Source organism: Phyllostomus discolor, chromosome 6 (genome assembly GCF_004126475.2).
Source record: "Phyllostomus discolor isolate MPI-MPIP mPhyDis1 chromosome 6, mPhyDis1.pri.v3, whole genome shotgun sequence".
NCBI lineage: Eukaryota > Metazoa > Chordata > Mammalia > Chiroptera > Phyllostomidae > Phyllostomus > Phyllostomus discolor.
Genome location: NC_040908.2, coordinates 996843 through 1009249, shown reverse-complemented (window position 1 = coordinate 1009249; position 12407 = coordinate 996843). Strand labels below are relative to the sequence as shown.

General features: G+C 58.5%; 1 protein-coding gene across 1 annotated transcript; it reads right to left on the bottom strand.

Moving 5' to 3' along the window:
- Positions 1-2684: 2684 nt before the first annotated feature.
- Positions 2685-6571, bottom strand: LOC114498750 (trafficking protein particle complex subunit 12-like). The gene is given in 5 exon segments (XM_036027614.1): positions 2685-3404; positions 3406-3456; positions 3458-3523; positions 3525-4093; positions 6510-6571. Coding segments are annotated over 4 exon segments (1401 nt in total). The 5' UTR covers positions 4089-4093; positions 6510-6571.
- Positions 6572-12407: the final 5836 nt, after the last annotated feature.

Genomic DNA, 12407 nt, shown 5'->3' with positions numbered 1-12407 from the left:
AAGGTGTCTGCTAGCCACCTAAGAAGGGGCTCTCGCTCACCCTTCTGAGGACGACATTCCTGCAAGGTGGTCACAGGCGCTGAGGACAAGGGCGACCGTGGGGCCCGGACCTGCAGCAATGCCTGCCCAGCAGCCCTCGCAGTGTGAGTGTGCCCGGTCCGAGCACACCCCCGTGCCCCGCGATGGCCTCTGCCCGGCGCCCGTGCCGCCCCTGTGTGAGAGCAACGACCCCTCCCAACCCCGTGTGCTCCTGGCCGGCCCCCCCTGGCAGAAATGACCCTCCTCTACCCAGCACAGAGAGCAGAGTATTTTTAAAGAACCAGCGTGAGGTTACTTGTCTCTAGTTATTGCATTTGATGAAGCATATCTGATCAAAGTATCTGCTGCTTCCAGTAGTCCGATCACTTAAAATAACGGCTTTTAAGCAACGGGACTCGCCAGTGTGTTGGCGCGGTGCCTTCTGCCACGCAGGGCCGGCACGCAGCAGCACGGCACTCACGTGCAAGGCCCTGGGCGGCACATCCAAGCAGCTAACTCTGGGGAAAACGCCGCGCAGGCGGGCGGGCGGGGCCCATCACGGGCACGGCAACCGTGCGGACCGAGCACCCCACTCACTATCAGCTGCCTCAGCCCGACGAAGGACTGCTCCACCGAGCTGGCGTTCAGGACCTGCCTCTTCGCCGCCGCCTTCTCGCCCAGGAAGCGGAGCATCAAGTCCTTCACGGCGTCTCCCGGAAAGGACGCAGGGGACATGTCAGGGCGATGAGACGCCGACTGAACTCAGCCACCAGAACCCGTCTCCAGCCGACATCTGCCCCACCCCGCCCCCGCCGGCCGGCCGGCGTGTGCAGGTGACAGAGCGCTGGGGCACAGGAGGCTGCGCCGGGCCAGGCGCTCCAGCACGGCCATCCTCCGAGACCGTGCACTTGGGACCTGCTCGTTCTCCGAAGGGGCGGTGGCCCGCAGCACGGCTGCACCGGCTCGGACAGAGGCCCCGGGTGTGTTGGTGACACCGCTGGGGACGAGGAGCCGTAGCTCACGTGCCATCAGCCATCAGCCCGGCTGGGCCCTGGGGAGGGGGTACCTGCATTCACCCCCGAGCCCGGACCACTGCCGACAGGGGATGCTGGTCGGGGGGCCAGGTCCCCGTGAGCCACAGCACCGGGACCTGCGACCTCACCACCCGACTCCTCGGGTCAGACCCCCTGCAGGCAGGGCAGAAGATGGGGCAGGGGGAGAGTGCTGGGGGGGGGGGGGCCAGGGTGAGCAGGGACTCGGGCGGCCTGTGATGACCGGGAGGAGTCTCTCAGCTGGCGGGGCATGGGGCGAGTCAGGACGGGGGCCAGGAGCCGGCCTGCCTGTGCCCGCAGGACCCCGGTGGCTAAGGGGGCGAGGGCACGTGAGCTCGTCCGAGCTGGGAGCCTCCTAGCCCGAGGGCTCTGGCACAGGGGCCCCCGGCGGAAGGTGCTGAGAGAGCCGCAGGCCCCAGGGCGGCTCGGCCACCCCGCCACGGGCTGCGGGCAGCAGGGCAGCGCACGCCACGGCTGAGCCCACGGCGGCCGGGCCCACCGAGGAGCAGCAGGGCGCGGGCAATGGGCTGTGGGGGGGCTCTGAGCCCCTCTCCCTGCAGGGGGCTGCGGCCCGTGAAAGGTGCTGGGCGCGGACCCTGTGGCAGTCCCGGAGCCTCTCCCTCCTGTGACAAGGGGACAAGGGGAACCAACAAGGGGATGACCGGAGAACTCGCGTGTTAAAGGGTGAGCCTTAGCGGACAAGTTTAAGTGGTTAAAGCTGTGACTAAGGAGTTAGAGTTAAGCCTTAACTGACAGGCTCAGGTGACGAACGCCTGTGGGGGGCTGTCACCCCCCCCCCGACTGGGAAGCTTGTGAATGAAGACCCCTTCCCTTTCCCACCAAACCTTCGCCCTGGAACTTGGCCGCGAGGGGGGTGGGGGTGGGGCCCCACTGGCTGCCTGGTTACAGCTCGCCCTGCGCTGTCTGGCATCTGGTTTCCCACTCAACTGGTGAGACGGGGCCCTCGTTACACGTTCCAGTGCAGCACCATTTTTAATACCCACGTAAACAATCCAGTGCAAAGATGCTCCCACCAGCCCCCCGCTAGAGGGCTTTGGACCGTCCTGCAGGCTTTGCGAGGAGCAGCCACGCCCCGACGGACACCCCAGAGGCTGGGCGCCTGTAGGCCAGCAAGACCACTTCCGTCTAAAGACTCCCGAGAGCAGGACTGGGGTGCAGATTTCACACTTAACTTAAAAGGTCTGCAACAAATTATGGTTCCATCAGGGCTGCCCGAGACAGGCGGTTCTCCCACAGGCCAGCAACACGGAGTAAACCTAAGCAGACACTGAACAACGGAAATAATTTCACCGTACCAGTGAGCCTGAACTTACACTACCACTTGCTACAGCATGACATTCGTATGCTTTCACGATTTATTACTTTGGGGGGCACTCTTGCTTCTCTCACGGGACCCGTAAGACCTTTTACTACCTCAAGCACGTAGCACACCACACACACATGTTCCTCCAGAGTTAAGAAGGGACTGGGAGACCCGTCCTCCTGGAGCCCAGGGCCACGACAAACCGGTCACACGGTCGGAGCTGCTGCAGAGAGCCAGCCACGACAGGACCCCGACTCCCCGGGGCTGGGGACACGGACAGGGCTCAGACGTCACAGGGACCTGCCGTCGGAGTTCTGGGCGCTCCGCAGAGACAGGGCTGCCTGATGCACAGCGGGCCGACTGCTACGGACACGCACGGGCGCGGAGACCGTGAAAAGGACGAGCCGGGGCCCCGGGGGCATCCGTTTGGGGGAGGGGAGTCGAGAGCAGGCGGTCCCTTCGGAGACCCCGGGCCTCACCTGGATGTTGTCGAACTTGAGGCCGGGCATGGTGAGGTTCTCCTTGTCTATGAACACGGTGCTGTACTGCTGGGCGGCCACCGAATTCAGGATGTCCCTGGTCCCCTCCCCGGGCAGCCAGGCGTCGCTCCGCCGGTCCATCTCGCTCATGCTCAGGGCGGTGGCGAAGGGGTCCTCGCTCCCCGAGAACACGGCCTGGATCTGCGGGAACGGCTTTGGAGACCGGGGGGTTTCCAGAGCGGCCGTGGGAACGGCCGGCTCCAGCCGCTCCGTCCCGGCGGGGTGGGGCTCGGCGGGACCCAGGGGAGCCCCTGCCACCGGGGACGCACGTGGAGACAGCGGCTCTGGAACGGCAGCTCCCCCCGCGTTGGGGTTGCTGACAGAAATGAATGCGGACGTTGTGAACGAGTCAAAGAACTCGGAGGCCAGGGAGTTGGTGCTGGCCGTCTCTCCGAAGAACGTGCTCAGGCTGGGGCTGGGCTGCACCGCCGGGGGAGGGGTCTGGGCGGCCGGCCGGCCGGCCCCGCTGAAAACTGGGCGACTTCACCACCTGGGACTCGAAGCCGTCCTGCAGAAAGGGGGGGAGACTGGGCGGCCTCGGGCTGGGACTGGCTGAAGATGGTGCACACGGGCACGGGCTCGTCCTTGGGGGGAGGGCCGCCCGGAGGATGGGCCCGGCGCCCCGGGGAGCGGGCCCTGGCTCCTGGAGCCCGAGTCCCCCGCGCCCTCGTCCACGCAGGTGCGCGGGCCTCTCCCTTCCAGCCCCAGGTCCTCCTCCGAGGAGGCCCGGCTCCCGGGGGTCACGTCGGGGGTCACACTGGGGACGTCCTGAGGTGCTTCGTCTCTGTCACTCTCGCCGTCCGGCCTCGGAGTGTCGGCCGCACTTTGGCCGATGGCACCGTCCAGCCCGGGGTCCGCGCTGCCTTCGGTGGCCTCCTGCACGCCGCCAAGGTCGCCCGCGTCGTCCTCGCTGTTGTTGGGAGAGTCGGAAATGAGCACGCTCTCCATCATGTGCTCACTGAGCTTGTCCACGAAGGTGCTGGAGTCCTCCGACACGGTCTCGTTCTCCTCCGACCCGAACTCGTCCCCCCCGAGATCGATGGTTTCCTCCTGGTACAGCAGCCCCGGGTCCTGCGGCGGCGCCTGCGGGCTCTGGGCACGCCCCTCGGCCGGCTGGGGCTCCGCCGTCAGGCTCGGGGCCTGCGCCTCCTCCATGGTCTCTGAAACAAGACACACCAAGCTCAGCAGGCTGCTGTCTCTGTTGCTATTGGACTTTTACCCTCATTGTCTTTAATCTATAAAAATGGCAAATGTCATGATGGTAAACACGGGTCACTGCACGTTTGTCTAAACCCGCAGGAAGTCCTGTGGCAAGAGCAGCCCCCAGTGTCCACGGCGGACTCTGGGAGACGTGCCGGGGCGGGCGGTGGCCCTCGGCCCCGCTGGTGGGGAAGCTGCGAGTGGGGCCGGCTGCGGGGCGGCGCGTCTCTGCACCGGCCACTCAGTTCCTTGGTGACCCTCACGCTGCTCTAGAAAAACGACGGTTTATCAGCTACACGTTCACACCGAGACTCAAGAGACGCCACTTCTGCAGCCCTGTTGCGGTAAAAGACCCAGAGCATAATAAACTTCGCCTTCTTGGTCATTTCTCTTTTATTTTATGTATGTGTTTAGAGAGAGGGGACGGGAAGGAGAAAGACAGGGAGAGAAACATGGATCGGTTGCCTCTCCTACGCCCCCTGACCAGGGACCGAATGCACAACCCAGGCACGTGGTGGCCCCACGGGGAACCAAACCACCCTCACTCGGCGGGACGATGCCCGACCCACTGAGCCGCGCCGGCCAGGGCCTTAGTTCCTTCCAGGTGTACAGCTCAGCGGCAGCGAGTACGTTCAGGCTGTGTGACCGCCACCACCGCACACTGCCAGACCTCTCCTCGCCTGTGACGCAGACCCTGCCCCCGTCAAACAACTGCCCGCTGCCCCTCCCCGGCCCCTGGCAGCCACCACCCTCCTGTCTCTCAGTCGGAGGACCTCGGGGGCTGGTGCACATGGAACCACACAGCACGTGTCCCCCCGGGACTGGCGTGTCTTACTTGGCCTGTCACCCACAGGTGCATCCGCTGGTGGGCGGTGCCAGAGCTCCCTCCACTGCCAAGGCTGAAGAACAGCCCACTGGACGGGTGGACTGAGCTTCTGTAACTTCTTCCCTGGCCCTCAGGACAACCCTACGAAATGGCTGCTATCGGTGCCTTCCCTTTGGAGGTGAGCACCCCGGGGCTGAGCGGGGCTGTGGAGCCTGGCACACGGCTGGTGAGAGAGAAGCCAAGTCCCGTCCAAGCGCAGTGCCGGGTGAGGCTGGCCGGCGGGGGCCGCGGCACCAACCAGGAGTCTGCAGTCCAAACTCGGCCGGGCTCCTTTTCTCAGAGGACTGTTTTGTTTTTTTTTTTGAGTAGAACTTAGTGTTCTACTCTCACAGCGAACAAATTCAAGAAACCCAAGACTATCATAAAAGGTGATGGCTTTTCCAGAAAAAAGTACCGTTCGACCCATAGAAACTACTTATCTGATCGAAGCCTCCATTTCCTCCCCCACCCCAGCACGGCCCTCACAGTACTCCAGATTAGCTGCCCCTCCTCCTACAGCCAGGAGCACCCCGACATCCGGGACCAGGACCACTTTTCCGAGCGGCAGAAAACCAGAGCCCAACATCGTGGGGAGTTTCTTGTCCAGCGCAGTCAGTTAACAAGTCCCCATGTATGACACATATTCCTCTAATAACTATTAGCTATAAATGACAAAAGAAACAAAAGCCTTTTTCCTTGTAGCGTTCGACAGCGAGCTTGGACTACCGGTGACCTGGGGACGTCAGAGAGGGGGTGCACCCCCACTGGAAGGCTTCCCTGCGGGTCCTCTCGCTCCAAACACAACCGTGAGAGCTGCACGTACACAGCATTGTGGTTGCAATCCCGGGGCTGACACAATGTCGGGACGGCGAGGACCCTGCAGCACTGGGGGGCAGGCGCAAGGAAACAGCTGCACGCCGTTTGCATCCCCCCTCCGCTCCCACCCCATCGCCGGGCCTGACTCCGTGTCCGCCGCCGACACTGTCCTCCGAATGTATGGGGGGGGGGGGGGGAACAACGAGGAGTGAATTATCTGAACCCCAAAGAGGCAGCGTCCCCGAGTAGCCGTAAAGAGGCAGGAACCGGGGTCCGAGAACGTGGGGTTCTGGGGTGCGAGCCTTGTGGCGGAGGGAGAAGCGGAGAGGTGCGTTAGAGCCGCCTCGGGCCGGTGGCTGCTTTTCAGCAGGTGGGTTCTCGGCCCACGGGGCTGGCCCGCGCCGCGGCACCTCCAGCCCCGACGCGGCTCCGGGAGGGACCGGGTGGGCCGTGCCAGCCCGCGCTGCCCGGGGACTCCGATGCTGCCGCACACCAACCGTCGCCTCTGGCCTCCCTCCGCCGCGGACGTGGCGGGCGGGTCCCCACGGGCCGCCGAGAGCCGGAGCCGGGCCCGGGTCCCGGACCATCGCCCGTCTCTGCCGCCGACGGCTGCCCCGCGAGCCACGCGCCCCGCCCCCCGCTGCGAGCTGCGGACCCGGGCCGGCCCGGCCCCCGCCCTGCAGCCCGGTCCTCACCTGCCACACGCCCACGGGGCAGGGGACGGGGTCACCCGCCGCAGGAACCAGACGCCCCGAGGGAGCGGAGGAAGCCCGGAACCGGGAGGGAGCGCGGCAGCTCCTGCGGCGCCTGCGCGTGCAGGCCCTCGGCGGCGGCGGCGGCGGCGGCGCTCGCGCATGCCCAGTGCGGGAGCTGGCGCCCCCTCTCTGCGCGCGGGCGCGGCTGGAAGCGCAGCACCAGACAGTGCGTGCGGCGGGGGGCGGGGCCTAGGCCTCAGGTGTGAACGCCGGAGGGGAAATGGGCGGAGCGCGGTGGCCCCACACCTGGGAGTGGAACAGGAGGCTGCAGGCGGACCTGTGTCCAACGGGCAGCTGCAGGGAGGTGGTTCTGCCGGCCCTCTGCGCTCTGGGCCAAACCACCCTGGAAAGACTGTATTTTCAGCTTTTCCTGCCGTGCATTTGTACTATTTGAATGATAACATTAGTGGTAAAAGTGGTAGGGATAATAACATCAACAGTACCCAGACCCCCTCATTCATCCAGCAGATATCCGTCCAGCCTGAACTCTGCCCAGCACAAGGCCTGAGGCGCTGCAATACAACAGAGCCAGGCCATTCTTCTTTTTCTTCCTTTTTCATTATTAAACATTTTAATTTATTTTAAAGTATATTTTATTGATCATGCTATTACGGTTGTACCATTTTTTTCCTGTTGCCCCCTTCCACCTGGTACCCCCTTCCCTCCAGCACTCCCCTCCCTTAGTTCATGTCCATGGGTTGTGGGTGCCAGTTCTTTGGCTTTTCTCCCATTTCTGTCCTATTTTTAACCTCCCAATTGTACCTACCAATTGTGCTTCTTCTTCCCTGTACTTTTTCCTCTATTCCCCCCCACCAGCCTCCCTGCGGATAACCCTCCAGGTGATCCCCATATCAATGATTCTGTTCCTGTTCTGGTTGTTTGCTTAGTTTGTTTTTGTTTTCTAGATTCAGTTGTTGATAGTTGTGAGTTTGTTGTCACTTTCATGTTCCTAGTTTTGATCTTCTATTTCTTAAATAAGTCCCCTTAACATTTCATGTAAGAATGTCTTGGTGGTGATGAACTCCTTTAGCTTTACCTTGCCTGGGAAGCACTGTATCTGCCCTTCCATTCTAAATGGATGGCTTTTCTGGATAGAGTCATCTTGGTTGCAAGTTTTTGCATTTCAACACTTCGAACACTTCTTTCCAGCCCCTTTGTGCTTGCAAACTTTCTTTTGAGAGAGAAACTGATAGTCTTATGGTAACTCCTTTGTAATTAACCCTCTGCTTTTCTCTTGCGGCTTATAAGATTCTCTATACATCTTTAACCCTCGGCATTTTAATTATGATGTGTCTTGGTGTGTTCCTCTTTGGGTCCAACTTGACTGGGAATCTCTGTGCTTCCTGGACATGCATGTCTGTTTCCTTCACCAAATTAGGGAAGTTTTCTTTCATCATTTTTCATATAGATTTCCAATTTCTTGCTCTTTCTCTCCTCATTCAGCACCGCATGATGCCAATGTTGAGCTGCTTGAAATTGTCCCAGAGGCTGCTTAAACTATGCTCATTTTTTTATTCTTGTTTCTCTGTGTTGTTCTGAGTAGTTGTTTTTTGCTTCCTTAGGTTCCAAGTCGTTGATTCGGTCCTCAGCTGTATCCACTCTACTGTTGTTTCCCTGTAAATTGTTCTTTATTTGGTTATTGTATCCTTCATTTCTGACTGGATCTTTTTTATGCTGCTGAGGTCCTCACTAAGTTCCTTGAGCATCCTTGTAACCAGTGTTTTGAACTCTGCATCTGATAGATGCTTATCTCCATTTCATTTAGCTCTTTTTTCTGGAGTTTTGACCTGTCCTTTCATTTGGGCCAAATGACTTTGTCTCTTCACTTTGGCAGCCTCCCTGTGTCTGTTCCTGTGTCTTAGGTACAGCTGCTTGGATTCCATGTCTCGGTAGAGTGGCCAAATGCAGTAGGTGTCCTGTGGGGTCCTGTGGCACAGCCTCCCCTATCCCCCAAACTGGGTACTCGAGGTGCACCCTTTGTGTGAGCTCACCCCCCTGTTGTAGTCGAGCCTTGGTTGCTTTTGGCAGGTCAGTGGGAGAGATTTACCCAGACCAGTCAGCTGTAAGGGCTGGCTGTGACCACTGACCACCAATCTCCACCCTCCGTGGAGGGTCAGCTGTGCAGGGGCAGGTGGTGGTGCTGTGACACGGCCTGTAGCTGTCCACTGCATGTGCTGGCTCTGGGGTTTCCTGGGTGGTGCTGCCCAAGGTCAGCTTCCACCTGTGTTTTGCCTGGGGCCACCCTGCCTGAGTTACAAAGCAATCTGAGAAGGCTGCTACCTCTGCTGGGCTTGGAGGTTCCCAGGTGAAGCCAAGCAAACTGTGAATCTAGGCTGATGGCTGTTAGTGCTGGACCTGAGGCCATTTAGCAAGAGGTACAGGGGTTCAGTGAGGCCAGCTGTTGCTTGTTTGAGAGGATTTAGGAAGTCGTGAACAGGTTGGGTGTGCCATTTAGCTGGATGGGGCAGAGCCTCTGGGCATCACCAAGGTGGGCCCAGCAGTGTCAGCCAGGTTGGTGGAGTCTCAGATATGGCTCCAGCCAGCCAGCTCCATGGCTCTGCAGATGGAGGACTAAAAAAAGGGATAATGGCTTCTGCTCGCCCTGATGCCAGACCCTTCGGTCTCTCCCTGTGCACTGCTGGTGCCCTTTGTGCTGCCATCCTGGGGGTGGAGCTCAGAGGGAGTGCATCTGAGTAGGGGAGTCCGTGTGTGGGCTCTTTCAGAGGAACTGGCTGGGGCTCCAGCAGTTTCTTCCACTGACTCCATCCCCGCTGGTGTTTGCAGCCAGAAGTTGTGGGGCCTCATCTTCCTGGCGCTGGAGCCCTGGGCTGGGGGCCTGGTGTGGGGCTGGGACTCCTGGATCCCGACAAATCCCTCCCAGATTTTTATCCACCACACGTGGGTGCAGAACCAGCCCATTCTGCACCTGTGTCCCTCCTTCCCATCTGGATGGATGTGGTTTCTTTAATTCTGTGGTTGTCAGGCTTCCATTCAGCTTGATTTCTGATGGTTCTGGGTGATGGTTACTTAATATTTTAGTTGTAATTTTGATGTGGATGTGTGAGGAGGCGAGCCATGTCTGCCTACGCCACCATCTTGATGGGAAGCCTTCAAAATTTTAATTTGTTTTTGACAAGTAAAAATTGTGTGCATTTAAGGGGTACAGTGTATACATTGTGAGATGATGGCCACCCACACTTGAATGAACACATCCATCACCTCAATTACCATTTTGTTGCATGTTTGATGACATCTGATGTCTACTCAGCAAATTGCAAAAATAGGATGTATTAGTAGCAACTATAGTTATCTTTTGTACATTTGGTCTCCAGAACCTATTATCTTCTAATTGAAAGTTTGTGCCCTTTGATCAGTACCCCCTGCCTGTGGTCTCTGGTAACCAATATTCCACTGTCTTACAGTGACTTCAAATTTCTTTGTTACATTCTGTATGTAAAGGGAATCATGCAGTGTTTGTCCTTCTGTGTCTTTCTTATTTCACTCAATTTCCTCCAAGCTCATACATGTTGTCACAAATGGCAGGATTTCCCTTTTTAAAAGCTATGTTTATGTGTTGACTTTCTAGAGAGAGAAGCCTGGATGTGCTGCCCTGCCCACCCACACGCCCCCCTGATTGACCCCCACACGCACCCGGCCGGGAGCTGAGTCTGCGGGCCGGGGGCTCTGGGGTGGGGCTCCACCCGACCGAGCGGTGGAGCTGCCCGCCAGGGCGGTTCCCTTTATTTTTAAGGCTGAATGAGGTTCCACTATATTTACCTGCATGTACACAGGTGACTCTTGAACACCAGTCTGAACTGTGTGGGTCCACTTAAACAAGCGTTTTCAGCAAATAGCTGTCTCATCTTTGATCTGTGGTTGGGAATCCCTGGAGAAGGCAGACCGACTATGTGTTGATCTGTGCGGTTTTATGTGGGGGACCTGAGCATCTGTGGATTTCAGTACCTACGGGGGTCCTGGAACCAAGACTGCAGACACAGAGGGACTACTTTTGTCTTGGGGGAGTCTAAGGTAACATGTAGATTTCCCACTGCAAGGGGCAGTCGGCATCCCCGAACCCTGCATTGGTCAAGGATCAGCTGACCTAGATAAGCTCACATCTTCTTTTATTCAGCTCTTTTGATAAAAGATTTTTAGATTTTATTTTTAGAGAAAGGGGAAGGGAAGAAGAGAAGGAACATCAATGTGTTGTTGCCTCTCGCATGCCCCCTACTGGGTACCTGGCTGACAACCCAGGCACGTGCCCTGACTGGGCATCAAACCAGTGACCCTGTGATTTGCAGACCAGCATTCAGTCCACTGAGCCACATCAGCCATGACTTTATTCAGCTGTTAATGGACACTTAGGTTGTTTCCATCTTTTGGCTACTGTGAATAAGGCTAGAATGAACATGGGATGCAGATACCTCTGAGATAGGGCCCCTCCCCGCCTTTGGATCACAGAAGTGGGATCACTGGCTCATATGGTAGTTTTAATTTTTTGAGGAATCTTCATATTGTTTTCCATAGTGGCTGTACTAATTTACATTTCCATTAGCAATGCCCAAGGACTCGCTTTTCCCCAGTCCTGCCAACACTTGTTACCTTTCGACGTTTTGAGAACAGGTGTGAGGAGATACCTCGTTGGGGTTTGGAGTTGCATTTCTCTGCTGATTAGCGATGTTGAGCGTCTTTCCTACACCTGCTTCAGACTCGGCTATTTGTTATGAAACCTAATGGAAGGTTGATGGTGGAGAGAAAAGCTAACCACACAAATGGAGGAAAATGCATAGTCCTGGAAAAGTCTGGAACCCAGGTTATCGAAGGGGGTGCAGCTGTGGCATTTTGGGATTATTCAGTGTAATTTGTCTGCCAAGGGTGTTAGATAGGACAAGGGTCTCGAGGTCTGGGACACTCGCTGCTAAATGCTATCCTTGCTACATGTTAAAATGTAGAGCAGTATTTTGCAAAGGCAGCTGCAGCCAGACGAGACCAACAGAAACCCAACAGAACAGGGTTAGCTAACTGCCCAAAAGGCCTCAATTAACGGAAGAGTGCATGGGAGCCGAGGCTAAGCCTCCCTTCTGGGAGACAACAAGGCTTGGGATGAGAGTCCCTTCTCTTTGACTTGCTGCAAGTAAATAAAACATGTAAGGACAAGCACACCCCAGTTTTGAACAGGACACCCCAAACTACAAACCCCTTCGGTTGGGTAACATGGGCGTGGCCTGGCGTCCAGGCGCACACTTTGGGAGCACCGCTTAAGAGGACCACGATGGTTCTTGGACATCTGGGGGTGGGGGAACCCAGAGTCTTTCCCAGCCGATTCCCATGCACCGGCAAACGCTGCTCAGGTTCCGCCAGCCCTGCCACGCCAGCGTCACTGTCAGCCGGCGTTGGGAATGCGATCCTTCCCCCAGGCCCCCTATGCTGCTGGGCCCCGGTTTCGCCCCGGGCCCAGCCCGAAGGAATCGGGCAGGGCAGTCAGCATCCGGGCCCGGCTCGCAGAGCCTCGGCTGCAAATGGGAGTATGATTCTTTAGTCCCGAGGTTGCGGGGGGGCCAGGAACGTAAGGACAGTGGATAGAAGGCGTTTGTCCTCGTGCTGGGGAGGGTACCCGGGTAACTAAGGACGCCGCCACCACCCCAGGCGAGCGCCTTCGGGACGAGGCGGCCAAGCAGGATTCGGGCTGGAGATTCCCGGCAGCCTCCAGCAGCAAGTCCGGGAGGCCCCGCCCCGCCCCGCCCCGCCCCGCCCCGCCCCGCCCCGCCAAGCCAAACCCCCTCCAACTGCGCAGTCTCGCGGCGCCCGCCCGGGGTCGCAGAGCCGAGAGCCCGGATG